This window comes from Perna viridis, chromosome 1, assembly GCF_037379345.1.
Source record: "Perna viridis isolate PV_CMFRI_1.1 ecotype Kerala chromosome 1, ASM3737934v1, whole genome shotgun sequence".
Classification (NCBI taxonomy): domain Eukaryota; kingdom Metazoa; phylum Mollusca; class Bivalvia; order Mytilida; family Mytilidae; genus Perna; species Perna viridis.
In genome coordinates this window covers 66,097,857-66,118,088 of record NC_142445.1, presented here as the reverse complement: position 1 = coordinate 66,118,088, position 20,232 = coordinate 66,097,857, and the positions used below count along the sequence as shown (strand labels likewise).

Genomic DNA, 20,232 nt, shown 5'->3' with positions numbered 1-20,232 from the left:
GAGTGATAAACTTTATGACGTAGATATAAATATTGAGATTTGGTGCACTGATATTAAAAATAGGAACCATTTAATACCATATCGATTTACCTCCATACAATACCGATGAATCACCTGTTTGATGAATAGATCAGAAATCAGTCGCGCCTATTGAAAAAAATGTTAATTAATTATCTCCCGTTTAATATTTTTATAATAGGTATATTAAATAGATTAATACAATCATATTAGCTTTTTGACAGGCGTTAGAGCGCTCCATTGACATTTTTGTTCAACGAGACTTCATGCAATTTAGAGCATATTGTTGATTTTAAGGGTATTTTTTCCGAGTGAACAAATCTTCTTAAGATATGTATGCCGAGGTTTTGATATCATTATCATCTATTATTAAAATATTTATCCACTCTATCAGGTTTATATCAACTTGGTAATTATATTGTTGTTCAGATTTATGGTATGTTCATAGGATTACAGTGCACAGATCAAATGCAATAATTACTATAGGTATGGTCAGTACTGGACCGTAGAACTTACAACGGTAAAACGACAACATATTCAACATATAAACATATTTTATAAAAGCAAATAAACAGGGTATTATAGGATCTGATTAATTGATAATTGCAAAATGTAACTTTTGGGAAGAATCACTTTTTGACTATGATCACATGTTCAGTTTAGAAAATGGAAATTACTAGGACTGGGTGTAAACTGTAGAATATTAAAAAAAAATCCTGTAGTTGCTTGATTCCCATTTTAGGGCGTGGAAATTTCGATAAGTCCAGGAATTCCGTAATTAGATGCCACACTCTGAGCCGGTTTATAAAATGATTAACTCAGGGATGCACTATCCCGGTTGACTTACCAAAGCTGTAAACATGTCAAATTCTGCAGGCTACACGTGATACTTAGAGAGTTCTACTTCTGCTTCCCATTGTTATGTACTGTCAGAAACTGAACGTGAAATTAGCTGCATGGATTTACAAGAAAGGAAATATAACAGCAGCTTTTGGGATTCTGGTATAAATGTGGAAAGGACATTGGAAAAGACTCTGTCAAAGTGGATAAAAAACACCCTAGTATTTTGAAAATTAATGAAATTTGTGAAAACAAGAATGTTGATGATTTTTTTTAAACCTGTAGATAGTACTATTGTAGAAATGCAAGTATGTGGAGTAGGTATTAATAAAGTCACCGGTTTTGATCAAGTGTCACTAAAGGTTTTGAAATTGGCCGATCAAGTTGTTGTCCTACCAATAACAAATATGACAAATAAGAGTTTATATACTTCCGTTTTTCCAGATAAGTTAAACGTTGCACAAGTTGTACCAGTGCACAAAAAGAAGAGTGTTCTTAGTTTAGTTTATAACAGTTGTATTTGCTCAACTAGAACAAATGGGATGGGACACAAGTTAGTCAAACTTATGAAGTCTTCTCCCACGAATTACATTTCTTACAATATTACACAGAGTATACTACAAGGATATACAGAAATGACATGCAAAAGAAAACAATTAATATCAATTGGGTAAATAAAATAACAAAACAAAAGAATAACAAATACATAAAGTTTGTGTGTGGACTCGACGCCTCCAAGTATTTTAAACAACGAGGAAACGTTTCGACTTCTTGATATATGAACTTCTTCAACAATTGCTATATTCATTTCGTTTGTAAGATCTTGATGCCCACTTAAGAGAATACTTCTTTCTATTTCCACGGGTAGCCAATTCAGTTTATGAATAAGGTCGTTTCGAATATCACTGTAGAAAGGACAGACAAAGAAGAAATTATTCACATCCTCAGTTTCAGCACCAAAATTACACGCTGGACTAGACACTATGTTAGTTTTAGCAAGATCTCCATTAAGAAACGAAGCCGAACAATGGAGTTGCGAGAGTATTATGTTAAGATTTTCGTGGGCCATAAGAATAATATGAAGGTGTACTTATCTTTTAGGATTCATCTTTTAGTGCTGCCTTGAATTTTGAAAAAGAGCCTAGATTGCGAACAGATGGATCGAGTTTGTTCCATGCTTCAATAACAGAAGGAATGAAAGATTCAGATGTTAATGACAGCCTACAGAATGGCTGTATTAAATCCTTGCCGTTTCTCAAGGGATACGATGTTAAACTTTGAACATCAGGGGTTACAAGGTTATTGAGATAGTTGGGTGCTTTATGATTGACAATGTTGTAAAATAAATGCAGTTTTCTACGGTTTCTTCTTTCCGAGAATGGCTCCCAGCCTGTTTCAGGGTACAAAAATTCTGTTTTTGTAAATATCGGTAACCCTGTAGATTCTAGCAGCATCAAGTTGTAGTTTTTCAAGTTTATACGCATTTACTACTCCACAATTATCCAAAACTTTACAACCATATTAAAAAACGGCCGGGTGTATACTGTATAGAGTCTGGAAAGAGCATCCCTATTAAGCTTATATTTTAACTTTCTTAAATTTTTTAAATGCCTATTAACTCTTTTAATGATAGAATCTATTCGGTTATTCCATTTACCGTCGACTGCGTGTTATCAGTATAATATTATCATTTAGGGAAAAAGATAGGTTATTTGGTGTTTTAACGTTTGAGAAAATGATTATTTCGGTTTTATCTGGGAAAGTTCGTTAACAACTTATTTGACCAGTCTGCAAGTCCAGTGTACTTACAAAAGGTAATTAAAGACCTGCCAGTGTTTTACCATCAATCTCAGTTTTTTTAGAAAGAATTTACGTGTATGTACAAATTAATGATTTCTTTGAAAATCTTAGAGAAGGATATAGTTGCCAGGACACTTTAATAAAAATATTAGAAGATTGGAGAACAGAGCTGGATAACAATAGATGTGTTGCTGCTATTTTAATGGACTTATCGAAGGCTTTCCATTGTTTACCATGGCTACATACTCATAATTTATGGTGTTTCTGGTAGTGCCCGATCTCTCTTTGATAGTTTTTTTTAAGTAATGGGAAACAATGTGTTAGAGTAATCATGGGAACCAAGATTCTAGCAGAAATCATAAGAATGTAATCCAGGGACAAAGATTAGACAGACAAAATAGACACAAACACCGAAGAACATAAAATAACCAAAATAATACGTACAAAGTAACAACAGTAAATGAACAGCTGTAGTTGCTCATTTACCTTTGTTACTTTGTATTGTTTTGGTTGTTTTATGTTCTTTGTTGTGTGTGTCTGTTTTCCATGTCTGGTCTTACATTGTCCCTGGATTACATTCTTTTGATTTCCGCTAGAATCTTGGTTTCCTTGATTGCTCTTAACTAAGTGTAATCTCCCACAACTGAAAATCAGACGATTACGTTTTCTTGCAATACAAACTTTTAAGATTTACTTACTTAAAAGACATCATTTAACCTAAGACATATTCTTAATCTTTCAGGTATTCTAATTCAGCAGAACTACTAAGGGTAAGAAACGCCACATATGGCTTACAATCTTAAAGGTATGCTGCCCCGAATTTATGGAACAATTTACCACAGGTATTCAGGGAAGGGATGTCTTTGGAGCATTTTAAAGGACTCGTTAAAAAGTAGGAAATGATGTATGTAAATACAGTTTACTTAACATGCCTTGTGATTGAGCATAACTGTTTTTACGCGTTCAAAATGACAACTATACATTTTTTCCATAATTAAGTATCATTATTTTGTCTTTCGGCAAACATCAGTAAAAAGTTACATGTGTTATAACAAGGAGACTTCGAAAGCTAGCAATCGACATTAACTCAGTCTGTCCGAATTTTCTTTTTAATGTTAAAATGTATTTGCACATTGTACGCGTACATCTCGACATTCCAGTGCATTATAAATATATCACATCATGACAGAGGAATTAAATTCTCCTTTATTTGAATTAAATAGTGCTTTTCGGTGCTTGTGATTTATGTATTTCGTGGTTCTCTGTGTAGAATATCACTTGTTTATCATGTGCTGTCGTTTTGTGACTGACTTCTGTGTGTGTGTGTGTGTGTGTGTTAATCGATAACCCCACGTTTGACACTTCATTAAGTTTTCTTTCAGGCATCGGACCATGAATTCAAGTATCTCCTTAACCATTTCTACAGTTTTGTTTTATAGAGCTGTAGCTGCTGTTAGAGGTATAATTACTATGTATAAAGCCATGCAATTCGCAATATAATTACTATGTATAAAGCCATGCAATTCGCAATATAATTACTATGTATAAAGCCATGCAATTCGGAATATAATTACTATGTATAAAGCCATGCAATTCGGAATATAATTACTATGTATAAAGCCATGCAATTCGGAATATAATTACTATGTATAAAGCCATGCAATTCGGAATATAATTACTATGTATAAAGCCATGCAATTCGGAATATAATTACTATGTATAAAGCCATGCAATTCGGAATATAATTACTATGTATAAAGCCATGCAATTCGGAATATAATTACTATGTATAAAGCCATGCAATTCGCAATATAATTACTATGTATAAAGCCATGCAATTCGGAATATAATTACTATGTATAAAGCCATGCAATTCGGAATATAATTACTATGTATAAAGCCATGCAATTCGCAATATAATTACTATGTATAAAGCCATGCAATTCGCAATATAATTACTATGTATAAAGCCATGCAATTCGGAATATAATTACTATGTATAAAGCCATGCAATTCGGAATATAATTACTATGTATAAAGCCATGCAATTCGGAATATAATTACTATGTATAAAGCCATGCAATTCGGAATATAATTACTATGTATAAAGCCATGCAATTCGCAATATAATTACTATGTATAAAGCCATGCAATTCGGAATATAATTACTATGTATAAAGCCATGCAATTCGGAATATAATTACTATGTATAAAGCCATGCAATTCGGAATATAATTACTATGTATAAAGCCATGCAATTCGGAATATAATTACTATGTATAAAGCCATGCAATTCGGAATATAATTACTATGTATAAAGCCATGCAATTCGGAATATAATTACTATGTATAAAGCCATGCAATTCGGAATATAATTACTATGTATAAAGCCATGCAATTCGGAATATAATTACTATGTATAAAGCCATGCAATTCGGAATATAATTACTATGTATAAAGCCATGCAATTCGGAATATAATTACTATGTATAAAGCCATGCAATTCGGAATATAATTACTATGTATAAAGCCATGCAATTCGGAATATAATTACTATGTATAAAGCCATGCAATTCGGAATATAATTACTATGTATAAAGCCATGCAATTCGGAATATAATTACTATGTATAAAGCCATGCAATTCGGAATATAATTACTATGTATAAAGCCATGCAATTCGGAATATAATTACTATGTATAAAGCCATGCAATTCGGAATATAATTACTATGTATAAAGCCATGCAATTCGGAATATAATTACTATGTATAAAGCCATGCAATTCGGAATATAATTACTATGTATAAAGCCATGCAATTCGGAATATAATTACTATGTATAAAGCCATGCAATTCGGAATATAATTACTATGTATAAAGCCATGCAATTCGGAATATAATTACTATGTATAAAGCCATGCAATTCGGAATATAATTACTATGTATAAAGCCATGCAATTCGGAATATAATTACTATGTATAAAGCCATGCAATTCGGAATATAATTACTATGTATAAAGCCATGCAATTCGCAATTGAAGTTTTTTTTAATCCCTTATTCTAGACTTACTCTATCGAATGCCTGTTTACGTTATGGATAATTCAGGGAAATATATTTATCTTTTAGTTGCATAGACCAAATATTTGGAATATCATATTATTTGTTAAGTGATGCGGCATCAGCAAATATTTCAAAATATAAAGCGTTTTTGAAGGATTTACCCTTTTCTTTGTACGAGAAACATAATAACATCAGCTAAACATGTTATCAAGTCGTCAACTGTCATAGTAATTACAATTCGAATCAAATTTTTATCCATTTTCTTTTTCTTTTATTCATTTTAGAATGTGCTACATCGCCAATTACTATGCATTGTATTGATGTACAGCAAACTACTTTGCACTCAATGTCTTTTTATATTGATCATGGTAAATATCAAAGCGTTCTTTATCTCCCCAAATGAAATGCTCTTTCATATTTGGAGAGTATTTGCTCGCAGGAGGGTTTCTCCCATAGACCTCGGCAACGATTCTAGTATAGTACGAAGAGTTCCCGCAACAAACTCCTACAAACTGGACACCAAGTTCTTTTGCCTCCTCTGCAAACTTCCTGATCTGTGTGCGACTACAAAAATAAGCCGTCAAGTCATCTGGAAACGCTTGATTACCTGCAAAAGGAAGTTTTAAAACATTTGAATTCCAGTGGAAATGTTGGTTTTTGAGCATTTCTCTAGTATACATACAAAAGCACCTAAAAGGTGCGTCATAAAGTTTATAAATCGTAACTGCAAATGTCAGTTTTGATTGTTACGCACGCAGAACAGCCAAACAACGCATAAGTTTTAACCGGACATTTAGTCACAAAGCTGAAAATATGAATACAGAGAAACCTGGATAAACCAGTCAACTGTGTAAACCAGACATCTTCTGAATTGCCTTTAAATTCAGTTTCAAAACTTTTTAAGCTGTGTTAATTTGCCTTAACCGAATAAAGTTCTAAGTCCAAAAGGACCAGGGTTCGACAGGTTTCAAAGTAGTTCCACTTACACCCCTGGCAATACCAGATAACAAATGGTTAATAAAGATATTATGCAACAAACCGTTTGACTTTTTAGAATGCCTAATAGACAGAATCTAAAACAAATTAATAAAAATTCCATCATGAACTCAAGCGAAAATGTCTACATTTCGAGTTTTGTTACTCCAGTTTTTGTGTAATATTAGTGACTTTAATTTATATATAGTTAGATGAGTATTTCTTGTATACAATTTAATTTTGGATACAGATCTCTTTATGGTTCTAAGCTGCTTCCTTCTTGAAACACGTGAACATCATACCGAAATGCACAGTATAATCAATACAGCAACCATCAATAGACTTTATATTTCACCTGTTTCCTCGTTAGTTATTGCCATCATTGTAGGTTCATCTGGCGTTGTTCTATAGGGAACTGGCAGTGCTGCTAATGGTCCCTAGTATGAATGGAATAATTTATTATCTCTACATCATTACATTAAGAATTGCACATCATTTTCTGGGGGTAAAGTGTAAACCATACACAATTATTTAAAGCCTCACTCGACATTCTTAAATTGTTGATGTAAAATTGTACTTCTTCAAGTTAACATTAAATTAATTGGTATAACATCAGAGATATTTCTTAATTTTCAGTTACCCTATATACGTGTTATTCTACCTTGAACGTTTGCCTAATTTCTCTCACAAGTGGTATCATGGTGGATGGGCCACGTCCACAGTTGAATCCCACAACATCAGCCCCTGCTTGATACAATTTGCTAATTGCATCAGAAAACTTGAGACCGTCCATAGTCTCTTCTACACCATGTGGAATAAGGGACACAACTGCAGGAACTGCAAATACAGAACAATATGATTTCCCTATTTCGGTTAAGTTTTTCAGCAATTTTCAGCAATTCAGAGGTTGGTCATTAAAAACGTTCTTTCAAACAAAATTCGATAGGTTTATCAACTGTCCGTGATAGATTTATTGGTAAAGGATACGATTTTCAAATTATTGTCTTTCCTTTGAATCTTGTTTTCACAAATAGAGATATTCGACCACTAATTGCATCGTCGGCATTCGTATACAACTCTTAACAATAGAAGACGTTGGCAGGCATTCGTATCGATTCACCAACGGAAATGAAATATTTTTGACATGTCAATTTTTTTACACAAATGTCCAAGACGAAGAGGGTTAGTTTGTCGTGCGAGAGGGCGAAGAAGTTGGAAGCGGCATTTTTCGGTACAATATTGACTTATTTCCATTTAAAGCCTGAAGAATGCATGAAGCTGTGTGGTTTGAATTTTTATGACAAAATCCAACCCCATTGAAAAATCATTACTGTTCGTAAAACACTCGTAATTAAACCGTAAGTATTCGTTATGTTAATGTAAACCTTTCGTTAAATATTCGTAAAAGCTTGGACTAAATAGTAACAATTCGCATTGCACTCACAATTATTCTTAACAATATCGAATGCATTCGTAAATTAATCGTATTTTTAATCGCACTGAATCGTAAACGCATTCATTCTTAGTGAATCGTGAAGTGATTGTTCATACTCGTAATCAGTCGCAAATCACTCGTTAAAGTGGCTTCATTCGTGAGGATTCGTATTAGTTTTACGAATCTTGTAAATTTTAGAGTTTCGCAAGGGTTCGTAAGAAAAGGTTCGTGTGTGTGAAGGGGGTATTACCGGGTTACGCTTCAAAAACGCACAAAAAATCCTTTCTTTAATTCAGTAATGAAATTTTACAGAAACTCTCTAAAATAATTATACTTTTACTATCATATAAGATTTTACTATTTGTCTCTAAGCGGTTGCAATGCTACACAAAACAAAATCTGGTCAGTTTTGGTAGAATATCTCTGCTAAGAATTCATGACATTCTTTTAAAAAAAGAGACCGTATTTTATTTTAAAAGTTTGTTCCACTTCGCTAATATGTGACAAAAGAAGCACCTCAAAAGAATTCAAACAATTATGTTTTATCCGAAATGCACTTTTTTATGCATATTCTTATTTTGGTTTACCCAGCATTGTGTGTTTCCTAACAGACTGGCTTGAAACATACCATGGGAAATAGCTAGACACATGTTGCATCTTTTTTTTTGACAAAACGGCTTCATTTTTTTTTATTTTTGGGTGAACATGTCAACTTCTGTGAAATCAAAAACTGAAAACTGGGAAAAAAATTCCTTTTCATAAAATTTAAAGCCACAGATTTCACATTTGACATGCAAAATGTCAAAGATTCAGTTCATTTCAGATATTATTATAAAACATATAGATGTATGGTAACTATAACCCAACAATTCTAGTGGAATTTAAGGTTAGTTGATTACTAAACTATGAAAATGCTTCAAAATCTTACTTTATATATTAGAACCAATATTGTATACAAACAATTATGCATTTTGATATTTCTATATACTTTAACATTGGCACGTACAAATTGCTGTTTATTGGATAGTTTTTAACCTTTTTTCTTTGTTTCTTCTGTTTGATGTTTGTCCCTGGCCTTTGTTTAAGTATCAGTATTTTATAACGTGTTTATGGTCTACATGTACACTATTTATAAATGCCCTATGCGTACACCAAACTTTTACCTTTCCCGTATTCCTTGATACACTCCAGGGCCAACGCAGCCTCTGCATATTCACTGAAGGTTTCTGCCACTATAAAATCTACACCAATTGATACAGCCCATTCTATTTGCTCCTGTAATCATTGTTTAAAATACAATTCCAGCAAAATTCTAACTTAGAAAAAAGACTTATTTGAACAGCTTTAGAACTCATTTTATAAATTCAATTCAGAGCTACATGTTGCACAATTTTTCTTCTATGTAGCACCGAGTTCTCTTTACTTTTCTTAAAGGAGACATGACACAAAAATTAGTTTTTTTTCAATTTTTGGTTTGATTTATTACACCTAATATGTATCATAAAAACGCCCCTTGTAGTCACTTACGTTTAATTGAAGATAAATTTATTCTAAATTTTGGAAAGCCAGAGTGGACCTCCGAAGTTACTTTTTTTCCATAGGTTTCAATGGGAAAAAATTTGTAACTTCAGGAGGTCCACTCTGGCTTTCCATGGTGAAGACTAGAATTTACAGAGAGACAACACCACTTCTTTTCGAAGATTACATAGATGTGCTTCATTATGTTCTGTCCTGTTCGATTGAACTTTTTTTTAAATTGTTCCGATCTCGATCTTCAGTGAAAATATTGTTTTCACCCCTATTTACGGAACATTACTCCTGATATGGGTACCAGTACTCCGCAAGTACAGCTTTAGGATAATACGGACATGTTTATTTTTCATTTGTTTTTGATAATTTTATTTGAGAACCAATTAAGGTTTTGTGCTGAAGCTTCCTTGTGTTATAAATCTTTTTTGCTAAAATTAAATATTGCTTGTACAAGAAATACTTCCTTAAACTCCTCTAGGGTCGCAATTATAAATTGTGTATTATTTCGAAATTCGTAAGACAAAGGAAATGCAATTGCATTTCAATTATCGAAGTCATACACCTGTGTCGACACCTGTGTCACGAGGCGCCGAACCTTGTAAAGATAAAAGAAGCCGCCCACGCTTTCTCCTGGCCATAGTTAAGTCTACCAGGCTTGTTAAGCTGCAAAGAAATTACGACACTCAGAGTGTCACTATTTTATTTGCACCCTCCTGTTCAAGTCCTAAAAGTAGTGTGCAAAGTAGTTGTTTTTGCCTCGCGGGGATATATGCCTGACGAAAATGAATAGCTGACAGAAAACGAGAAGAACTTCAGTCTTCTTACTTTGTAAACACGATTATGGGACTCATACACAGACCACTGGACCATTATGCATTATAAATACAGGCTATTTTTGAAGATTTATTAATTTTTTTTATTAAAGGCACCCTTTGGCTCTAATTTCTGAAAATTGGCGACAAAAAATGGCAGCTGGCGATATTTCTGGTGACATAATTTTGGAAGTCAGAGCAGCCCCTGTTTTTTCGGGCATGTGTACACATTTTCAATGCACTCAAATGGAGATTGAGATCAAATGACGTAGCACTTCCATATATGGTAAGTGGGTGTTACTTCCAGTTTTCATTATTGCATATTACATGTAATTAGGCCGTCGTGATAACACAAATAAATCATTCTAACTTTATTTAGTGCTAACCTGATAAGAAAACTTTTGTTATACTCGTATCTAAACGTTTAAAAAATGAAATTTTTGTGTCATGTCTCCATTAAGGCAAATATATATTTATTTTTACATTAGTACACAGAAGTGTTTGTACATGTACATGATGTTGCGAACGCATTAAAGTTTTAAAATGATTTAATTTGACTGGTATCAGTAACACATTTATGTATCACGCACAAGCAAAAAAAAAGATATTTCTACTCGCTTGGTCGCCTTTTTATTTTATAACTTTAGGAATTTATAGAGGACGAAGTACTCATAATTGTATTAAATGCGAAATAAAGTCACATGCTTGGAAGCACTGAGAGCCTGATTTCAGTCTGACAGTTTCCCTTGCAAAGTTCGGTATTTTTGTATCTTCTTCACTAAAAGGCATTTTTTATTTGGTCTTCTATAAATATTTTAATTCATATATTGTTTTTGTTTCCGATATGCCTTAAGAGTAGGCCTTTCTGGATTTCACCAGTAAATCCGAGGTACGAACAATAAATTTAAATAATACTGGTTTCACTAATTAGCGACAAGAAGCATCAAGAAGCGACAAGAAACATCAGATGTATGGAAACAGTGGCAAGGAACATCAGATGTTTGGTAACAGTGACAAGGAAATTCAGATGTTTGGAAACAGTGACAAGAAGTTTTCTAAAATAATATTAACATATCAACTTTGACCTCTAACAGGTTACACTTGCCTCATATTATCGCTTTATATCTCTTAATAATAAATTTAAACAAAAGCAATAAACTCGCCAAGGCTCGATTATTATTTTGCAAAACATAAGCCGTACTTCCCTTCCCTTTAGCAAAAAAAATATTTAAACACGAGTAGCAAAAAAAAAAGCGCAACAGCTTTCAGACGTTAATTTTGCCATGGGTAACAAAATTTCACAGATTAAAGTATTTCATTAATAGTGATTTTTTTCAATATTCATATGATTGATATATTTTTTATATATATAAAATGAGTGTGGCCTTGAAAGTTTACCTACTTACCCTAAAGATATATATGTCTTCCTTGCTCGTAAGTGGCTTACTGCTATAAATACATGAAAAAGCACAAAAGCTCCTAGAAGTCACGCCGGAAAAAATTGTACTTCTGGAGTTGCGAAATTTTCAATATTTTTGTAAGTTTGGCTTTTGCCTACTTAAATAAAGGTATAAATTACCGAACTCTATCATACGGGAATATAAAGAGTACGTGAAGAAAATCGAAAATTTGAACTTAGTCCTTATATTCCAAACGCGAAATGGTGTGTAAAACCATTTATTATGGCTAGCCAAAGTGATCTTGAACTTTGACCTAAATTACATCTCCGAGTGGTTAACTTATTAGCTTCCTGAAAAAGCGCAATAGATTTTCAGAAGTTTGCTGCGGAAATCATTTTTCGGATGGACGAAAGTAAAGCCGAATTCTACAACCAGCAAAAGGCAGGAAACAATGAACGAGTGGAAGCGATATCAAGTTTTATCATACCGGTACTTTTAAGATTTGTATTTGTTTACTACCTTAAGCATAATTGGCGGTAAATATTTCCTAATGTTACAATTATTGATAATTATGAAAGCTACATATGAATTCAATTAATACATATAATGGACGAAGCTTTTTGTACTCCACAGTATATTAAACTTCATTAATAATGCACCGTTATGTTGTTATAACTTAATACTGATGGCTCGACCTATGGTGTGTCTGCGTTAAAATTTAAAAAAATCACATCCTACATGCAATCACTTCAGATATTAAAATTTTGAGCCTTGAACTTGGGTGTTTTTATTGACGAATGTTTTTTGTAAAATAAATCAAAACAAAAATAAAACAGAAACGTTACTAAAAAATCGTAAAGTTGTAACTAAGAGATCAACAATCATAAAAATAAAACAGAGGATGTTAGAAGGATCCCATCATGTAATGAAACAATAATGATATACGTAACGGTACATAAACCAAAATTTAAGATGCTACAGAACATCATTACCTTAAACATAGCTCTAGCCCTTGTAATTGTTTCTGGTTCGTTCCACTTAAATATTGTTACCTTAAACATAGCTCTAGCCCTTGTAATTGTTTCTGGTTCGTTCCACTTAAATATAGCTCTAGCCCTTGTAATTGTTTCTGGTTCGTTCCACTTAAACATAGCTCTAGCCCTTGTAATTGTTTCTGGTTCGTTCCACTTAAATATAGCTCTAGCCCTTGTAATTGTTTCTGGTTCGTTCCACTTAAATATTGTTACCTTAAACATAGCTCTAACCCTTGTAATTGTTTCTGGTTCGTTCCACTTAAATATAGCTCTAGCCCTTGTAATTGTTTCTGGTTCGTTCCACTTAAAAATAGCTCTAGCCCTTGTAATTGTTTCTGGTTCGTTCCACTTAAATATAGCTCTAGCCCTTGTAATTGTTTCTGGTTCTTTCCACTTAAATATTGTTACCTTAAACATAGCTCTAGCCCTTGTAATTGTTTCTGGTTCGTTCCACTTAAATATAGCTCTAGCCCTTGTAATTGTTTCTGGTTCGTTCCACTTAAATATAGCTCTAGCCCTTGTAATTGTTTCTGGTTCGTTCCACTTAAACATAGCTCTAGCCCTTGTAATTGTTTCTGGTTCGTTCCACTTAAATATAGCTCTAGCCCTTGTAATTGTTTCTGGTTCGTTCCACTTAAATATTGTTACCTTAAACATAGCTCTAGCCCTTGTAATTGTTTCTGGTTCGTTCCACTTAAATATAGCTCTAGCCCTTGTAATTGTTTCTGGTTCGTTCCACTTAAATATAGCTCTAGCCCTTGTAATTGTTTCTGGTTCGTTCCACTTAAATATTGTTACCTTAAACATAGCTCTAGCCCTTGTAATTGTTTCTGGTTCGTTCCACTTAAATATAGCTCTAGCCCTTGTAATTGTTTCTGGTTCGTTCCACTTAAATATTGTTACCTTAAACATAGCTCTAGCCCTTGTAATTGTTTCTGGTTCGTTCCACTTAAATATAGCTCTAGCCCTTGTAATTGTTTCTGGTTCGTTCCACTTAAATATAGCTCTAGCCCTTGTAATTGTTTCTGGTTCGTTCCACTTAAATATAGCTCTAGCCCTTGTAATTGTTTCTGGTTCGTTCCACTTAAATATTGTTACCTTAAACATAGCTCTAGCCCTTGTAATTGTTTCTGGTTCGTTCCACTTAAATATTGTTACCTTAAATATAGCTCTAGCCCTTGTAATTGTTTCTGGTTCGTTCCACTTAAATATTGTTACCTTAAACATAGCTCTAGCCCTTGTAATTGTTTCTGGTTCGTTCCACTTAAACATAGCTCTAGCCCTTGTAATTGTTTCTGGTTCGTTCCACTTAAATATTGTTACCTTAAACATAGCTCTAGCCCTTGTAATTGTTTCTGGTTCGTTCCACTTAAATATTGTTACCTTAAACATAGCTCTAGCCCTTGTAATTGTTTCTGGTTCGTTCCACTTAAATATAGCTCTAGCCCTTGTAATTGTTTCTGGTTCGTTCCACTTAAATATAGCTCTAGCCCTTGTAATTGTTTCTGGTTCGTTCCACTTAAATATTGTTACCTTAAATATAGCTCTAGCCCTTGTAATTGTTTCTGGTTCGTTCCACTTAAATATTGTTACCTTAAACATAGCTCTAGCCCTTGTAATTGTTTCTGGTTCGTTCCACTTAAATATAGCTCTAGCCCTTGTAATTGTTTCTGGTTCGTTCCACTTAAATATTGTTACCTTAAACATAGCTCTAGCCCTTGTAATTGTTTCTGGTTCGTTCCACTTAAATATTGTCGTATTACATATATTTCCTGCTAGCAGAGTATTAGTTCTGTCAGCAACCTCTTTTGCAATTCGAAGAGCTTGTAAGTTCAGCTCCTTTAAATCATCTTCTCTTCCTATAAGTTTTAGCTTTTCTCTGTGACCGTAGTACTAAAAGAAATGTCATCTATTGTTGTATCCATAATCTAATAAACGTTCACATTAATAAAATAAATTTTGCCTATTGATTAGTTAATCAGTTTTCAAGAATTGTATATTGGGGATTAAGCACAGAACTTGCTCCCAATATCAGATATGCAGCCCTACTAGTTTGCTAGGTTATATACTAGTGGGGTTGCATATTTGATAGTGGGGCAATCCCCTGCGGATTAGGCCAGCGACGGGAGCAAAAGTGTTTTCTGGCCCTTATGAAAATGGTCCGTGCCTACGAAAGGATACAGCAGAAACAACACGTATAAAAATAAAAGAACTCCACATGCGCAAAAGAGTAAGTATTCACACTGAGTGCAGTTCCAAAAACACATAGAGTTAGTCATTAAGAAAAAAAAAATTTCCAATGACATATTTTAACTCCGATCTACTGACACATCCAGCCTAATTACTTAGCATTGTAACAAAATGGAACCGACTGTAATTTTTGGAATGCCATAATTTCGTTTATAGACTATTTTGAAATGATAGATATTCCCTTTGTAAATTAATGATAATGTTGTATTCAGTTAAGGGTTTCTTTATTTTTTTATTTTTTTTATTTTATTTAATTTTTTTTTGAGAAAAATGAATAAAGATCTATATGAGTAGAACAGCTATCTTAATCTAAACAATGACCTCTCATAAATGTTATACTAGCAACGGTAATGTAACCTTTGGATTGTTTCGGGAAACATGACAGTGAATTATTTGATGATTAAAACCAAAATAATTCAACAATTAGTAATCAAAACTGTCACACCAAAAATACATGTACACACTTTCAATAGTATGGAAATATTAAGTTAATGGTAGCATTAGTTTAAACTTGAAGAAAAGTATTTTCATGCGTTTTCTTTCGAATAAAATAAATATATCATAAATCATTTGATATACTTAATGCCCCACTATGCTCGGTTTTAAGTGATTTTACCGTTAAAGCTAGAACAACATCACTCCCGGCATGAACGAATTCCTCGTGAAGTGCTTTTAACTGTTCCGGGTGCTCTAGTACCACTTCGGGAACGTAGCAGCCTGCCCGCAGGTATCCTCTTCTTTCAAGTTCAAACAAATAGCCTTCTGCAACAACTATGTCATCACCATCTCTAACTCGTTCTTTAAAACCTTTACGTAAGTACAAAAACTCCAGCGTACTTATAAAAAGCTGTATACATTTACTTTTTGTGTTTCGTTTGAAAGGTCAGAATACAATTTTGCCAATTTTTGTTATTGTAGAGTTCAAAGAAAATTTATCTACAAAAAAAAACTTTTGAACTACATATACTGTTATAATATTTGCACAAAAGTGTGTTCAATACATTTGAATACTAACGCATTTTTAGTATAAAGAAGTGCTTTACCTTTCTTAGTTGACATGGTTTACCTGAAATGATAATTTCTTAAATTGTTTATTTCCGCAAAATCTTAAGAAAGCATTACCTGATTACATAATATTAGGGATACACGCTCGAAGTAAGAAAATTTTAGGCTTAAAAGTAATATGAATGAATATTTCGTTTAAAACGTGTCTAATTTATGAATGTTTGAATTTGAATCAAGTTAAGTGGAACATCGTATTCAACTATTTATTTCGTCTAGACAGAGATTATATAACTTAGTGTAGGAACAGAAAAAAAACTGCCTAGTGTGTAGATAAGAGTCACGAGTAATAAAGATATACAGAATACAAAAAGAAGAAAAAAAGAGAGAAAAGGAAAAATGCAGCCACTAGATATGCACTATTTTACAGCAGTAGTAAGCAGTAATAAATCAAAGTACTCGTGTACTGAACCAAATCTTATCGATCGTTTGAATTTCTACGCCTAATTCTGATTACGAAGAACATTTAAAAAAAACACACACACCAAAATTCTTGATGCATCGTAGCGGTGCGCCAGTTTGCGTAATATTCAAGTTCGATATCGGTTTCCATGGAACACCTAGATGAATAAACAAAACACTCTCCGACATAGTGCATATTTGAACTACAAATTTCTAGTTGGCCATTCCCAGTTTTTAAAGTTTCAGGTCGATATTCAATTTATCTGTGCATGCCCCTCACCTCTGATTTTCAGCTCAGATATTATTCATGGGTCAGTAATGTACTTTCAGTATTTTTACAATTCAGGTTATTCTAGACATATTGTAAATCGCTGTATATATAGTTGTGTTTTGCTGATGTCCTTTTGATACTTAGTTTTCGTCATATTATAATAAATCGCCTTTTTCAATTCGTATATTGTGTTGTGTCTTTTTATGAAAATCAAACAAAGCAGAAGTTATTCAAGCAGGAAAGGTGAAAAATTCAATTTATTGACCTCCAGATCGAAACTTTCTGTTAAATCATTCAAAATTAAGACACAATCATTGAAATAAATCATATCTTTAAATACACGTTCCTCAAAACTAGCTACATTTCTCAGTTGATAAGCTTTGTAGTTCAAGTGCTACAAGTTATTCCATAGACGCCTGTGTGTCATGTAAAAGCGCTGGGCATCTAGTTCCAGAATGAAATACTTTAACATTAACGATAGTTTTAGAATATATTTTCACCAATCGTGTCTGGTGCAAGAAACATTTGCCATGCACTTTTAAGGCCCTCGAGCACATACAGCTGTATTATAATAACATACACATGGCTAAAATAGCCAGATAGAATGATTATTGCAAAAACCAATAATACACAAAAAAAAATAAATAAAATAACACAATTCCGGAGAAATGTACAATCGAAATTTCTGTGACATCGTCTATGCAAAGTTTTATTTTCACTTGTTAGATCAGGGCTTCTGATGTCACGAGGCGGTAATCGTGATAAAAAACGTCAGGATGGTTTCGGAGGTTATGCTACCTTTTTGTAAAAAAAAGTACAAAAGATAAGTGGAAAATAATAGCCTGAAACCCCTTTCTTTATACAAGTTTCTTCATCGCCACCATTGCCCTTTTATCCACCAGGGCCTGCATGAAATACCTGAAGACAGCTGTTCCAATTAGTACTCAGCTCAGCATTGCTCTTTATATTTCAATTATATGATTGATAACTATTTATAATCTCGCAGGGTTTTCATTTCTAGCTAAGCATAATATGTCTTTATGCTTCAAAAAATAATAGGCAACTTGAATATATCGACACTGAACGACTGGTTTATTCGGGTAAATACATAGAAATAAACGGGTACTGATACGAGGATAGAGGTCAACTATTTTTAATTGGATTGTGGTTAATACAAACCAAAATAATCAGCATATTCAGTTCGCAGATAAAGTTGTTTATTGGGTTTGTTTATTGGCGTAAATAACATGGAATTTATTTTTTTTATATTAGAAATACCTAGAAAGTAGATCTAACTATCTGCATTTGAACTTTAGTGGGGTATGCCACTAAATTTTCGATCTAAATTGATAAAAAAAAATGAAATAAATGGCACTATGTCCTGCTGTCAGCATCGGTGCAAGAAATCTATATTGCCTTAAACGTTTCTCAGCATTTGATTGTATTCGACAGCAGCGTGTATGGCATCTGTATAACACATGGTGCAAAATCCAGACAGTTCAAAATCGCCAAGATCTGCAGAAGGTTTTTTCCCGAGAAGAATAAAATATAGCATTCATTACTATGTATTATTAGTTAATTTGACGTAAAACTCGATTTTATGCAAAATGAAAAATTAATCTTTAGAATAAAAAAGCAAATATCCATTCCATACACTTACCGTTATATCTACGGCACTATCAGGGTTATTGCATCAGATCACTAACACTAAGACTATTTGCCTGCACGGACAATTATAAATACACTACAATGTTGGACCTACAGATAAGATATAGATAATATGAAGATTTAACTACAAACAAAAGTAATATATTAGTAGTCAGTAACTATACTCAATTTCATTCAATGTTGAATAGTTACATAATTCAAAGTCACGAAAGTCATAGAGGTTGATGTCTGAAATGCAGGATAAGGAAGCTCGTTTCGTCACCCGCTTACATAGATAAGATCACTGGTTTCCCATTTCACCTTATTTATACCCATATGTTAGCTATTGCCGTCACTTCGAACCCATTATTATTATGTCGAATGTCGTCCGTAAACTAGACGAAATATCTTCTGTTCTGAAAATATTGGGATTTAAACAAAACTTAACATTAATGCGTCTAGTTGAAAAGTTATAATTGGGGATTTGGTTCCTCGATGGAAAACCTGGCTGTTGTCATGGCTGTTGTAACGAAAAATATTCCACATAAAATATTTACTGTTCAAGAAAAATACAATATCTTTAAAAACAAAATGATTGAAAAGAAACTTCCAACTGATCCCAATGAAAAGGTCTACTGTGGTCATCAGTGGTTCAAACTATGGTCGTGATCATGAACCCGTGGTTCGTTATGGTGTATCTATCTACACATGAGAACCAATTTGTTCACCGTGTTATAGTTTAATTTTTCTCTTTCGTATACTTTTGACGGGGCATTTTATTAGCAACTCGGTGGGCGTTTTTAGGAAAGCAGAGGGCCTAAACACTACGGGGGCACCTGGTCCATGTCCCCAGTTTTTAGTTGGGTCCGGATTACTCATTGACTTTTGTTTCTTTGCACGTGTTATTTTAGTTATTCCATGTTCTTTGTTGTCAAATTTCTAGGCAATTGAAGAAATTGATTTTTCTGATATTAGAAAATCCGTCCTCTTTTTTGTTTGATATTAAATCAATAATTGAATTATAAATACAGGATAATAATTTTTTGATATCAAAATGTCCAGTTTAGCTTGCCATATCTGTATTGTAGGTCATTTGAATCATCCTAGTTTGTTGTTTTGCCACAAGTAATTGTTCTTTAAATATACACCAATGAAACGATGTCAAGGTCGTAGTAATTTCACTTTCGGCCCAAGCGATTGTAAAAATATGGAGTTGGGATGTACAAATCCTTGTATTGATTTGTTTAGAAATATTTGACGGTGATACTTGTGTTTATTTATTAGATTCATTAATTGTCAAGTGATTGCTGAGCAGTAAATAGTAATATATTCGATTTTATTGAAAAACAAGTACTATCTTTCAATTATTTAATTGAACCAATAAGTAAGCTATTTCCAATTACCTATATAAAAAAAGGTTATTCATAATCTGGACACCAATGTCCGAGCCTTGAACTTCATAGTTGTATCACTTTTGTCCAATGAAATGCGAGGTTATAAGCTCTACCGTTGACATGGTTAAGCATCATAAGTGTCAGCGATGTAAAGCAAACTCAATACCGACCGTGTAGGAAAAAAATTATTTTATTACATGTATATGGATACATGGAGTCACAGTACACATTTGTAGTTTACTTCTAAAACTTTTAGATCTTTGCACTTCTCCACGACATTGTTCAGTCTTTTATATGTGAT

At 33.1% G+C, this 20,232-nt stretch overlaps 1 protein-coding gene across 2 annotated transcripts; it reads right to left on the bottom strand.

The window, feature by feature from the left end:
• Nucleotides 1-5,962: 5,962 nt before the first annotated feature.
• On the bottom strand, nucleotides 5,963-18,679 carry LOC148629914 (S-methylmethionine--homocysteine S-methyltransferase BHMT2-like). Of its 2 annotated transcripts, XM_088559709.1 has the most exons (8): nucleotides 18,551-18,679; nucleotides 16,199-16,221; nucleotides 15,772-15,962; nucleotides 14,604-14,798; nucleotides 9,293-9,404; nucleotides 7,356-7,531; nucleotides 7,050-7,131; nucleotides 5,963-6,326 (listed from the first exon to the last, which is right to left on the bottom strand). In XM_088559709.1, exons 2-8 carry the CDS (start codon nucleotides 16,212-16,214, stop codon nucleotides 6,052-6,054), a joined length of 1,047 nt encoding a protein of 348 aa, XP_088415835.1. In that variant the 5' UTR covers nucleotides 16,215-16,221; nucleotides 18,551-18,679; the 3' UTR covers nucleotides 5,963-6,051. The 2 variants fall into 2 exon arrangements, with proteins under 2 accessions (XP_088415835.1, XP_088415836.1); XM_088559710.1 differs by lacking the exon at nucleotides 14,604-14,798.
• Nucleotides 18,680-20,232: the final 1,553 nt, after the last annotated feature.

Bases quoted from the DNA above. Each gene is read 5' to 3' on its own strand.
- LOC148629914 (XM_088559709.1), bottom strand. The intron at 7,132-7,355 runs GTAGAATAACAC...CATTCATACTAG, and splicing joins AAATTAGGCAAACGTTCAAG to GGACCATTAGCAGCACTGCC. The intron at 6,327-7,049 runs GTGAAATATAAA...TTCCTTTTGCAG, and splicing joins AATAACTAACGAGGAAACAG to GTAATCAAGCGTTTCCAGAT.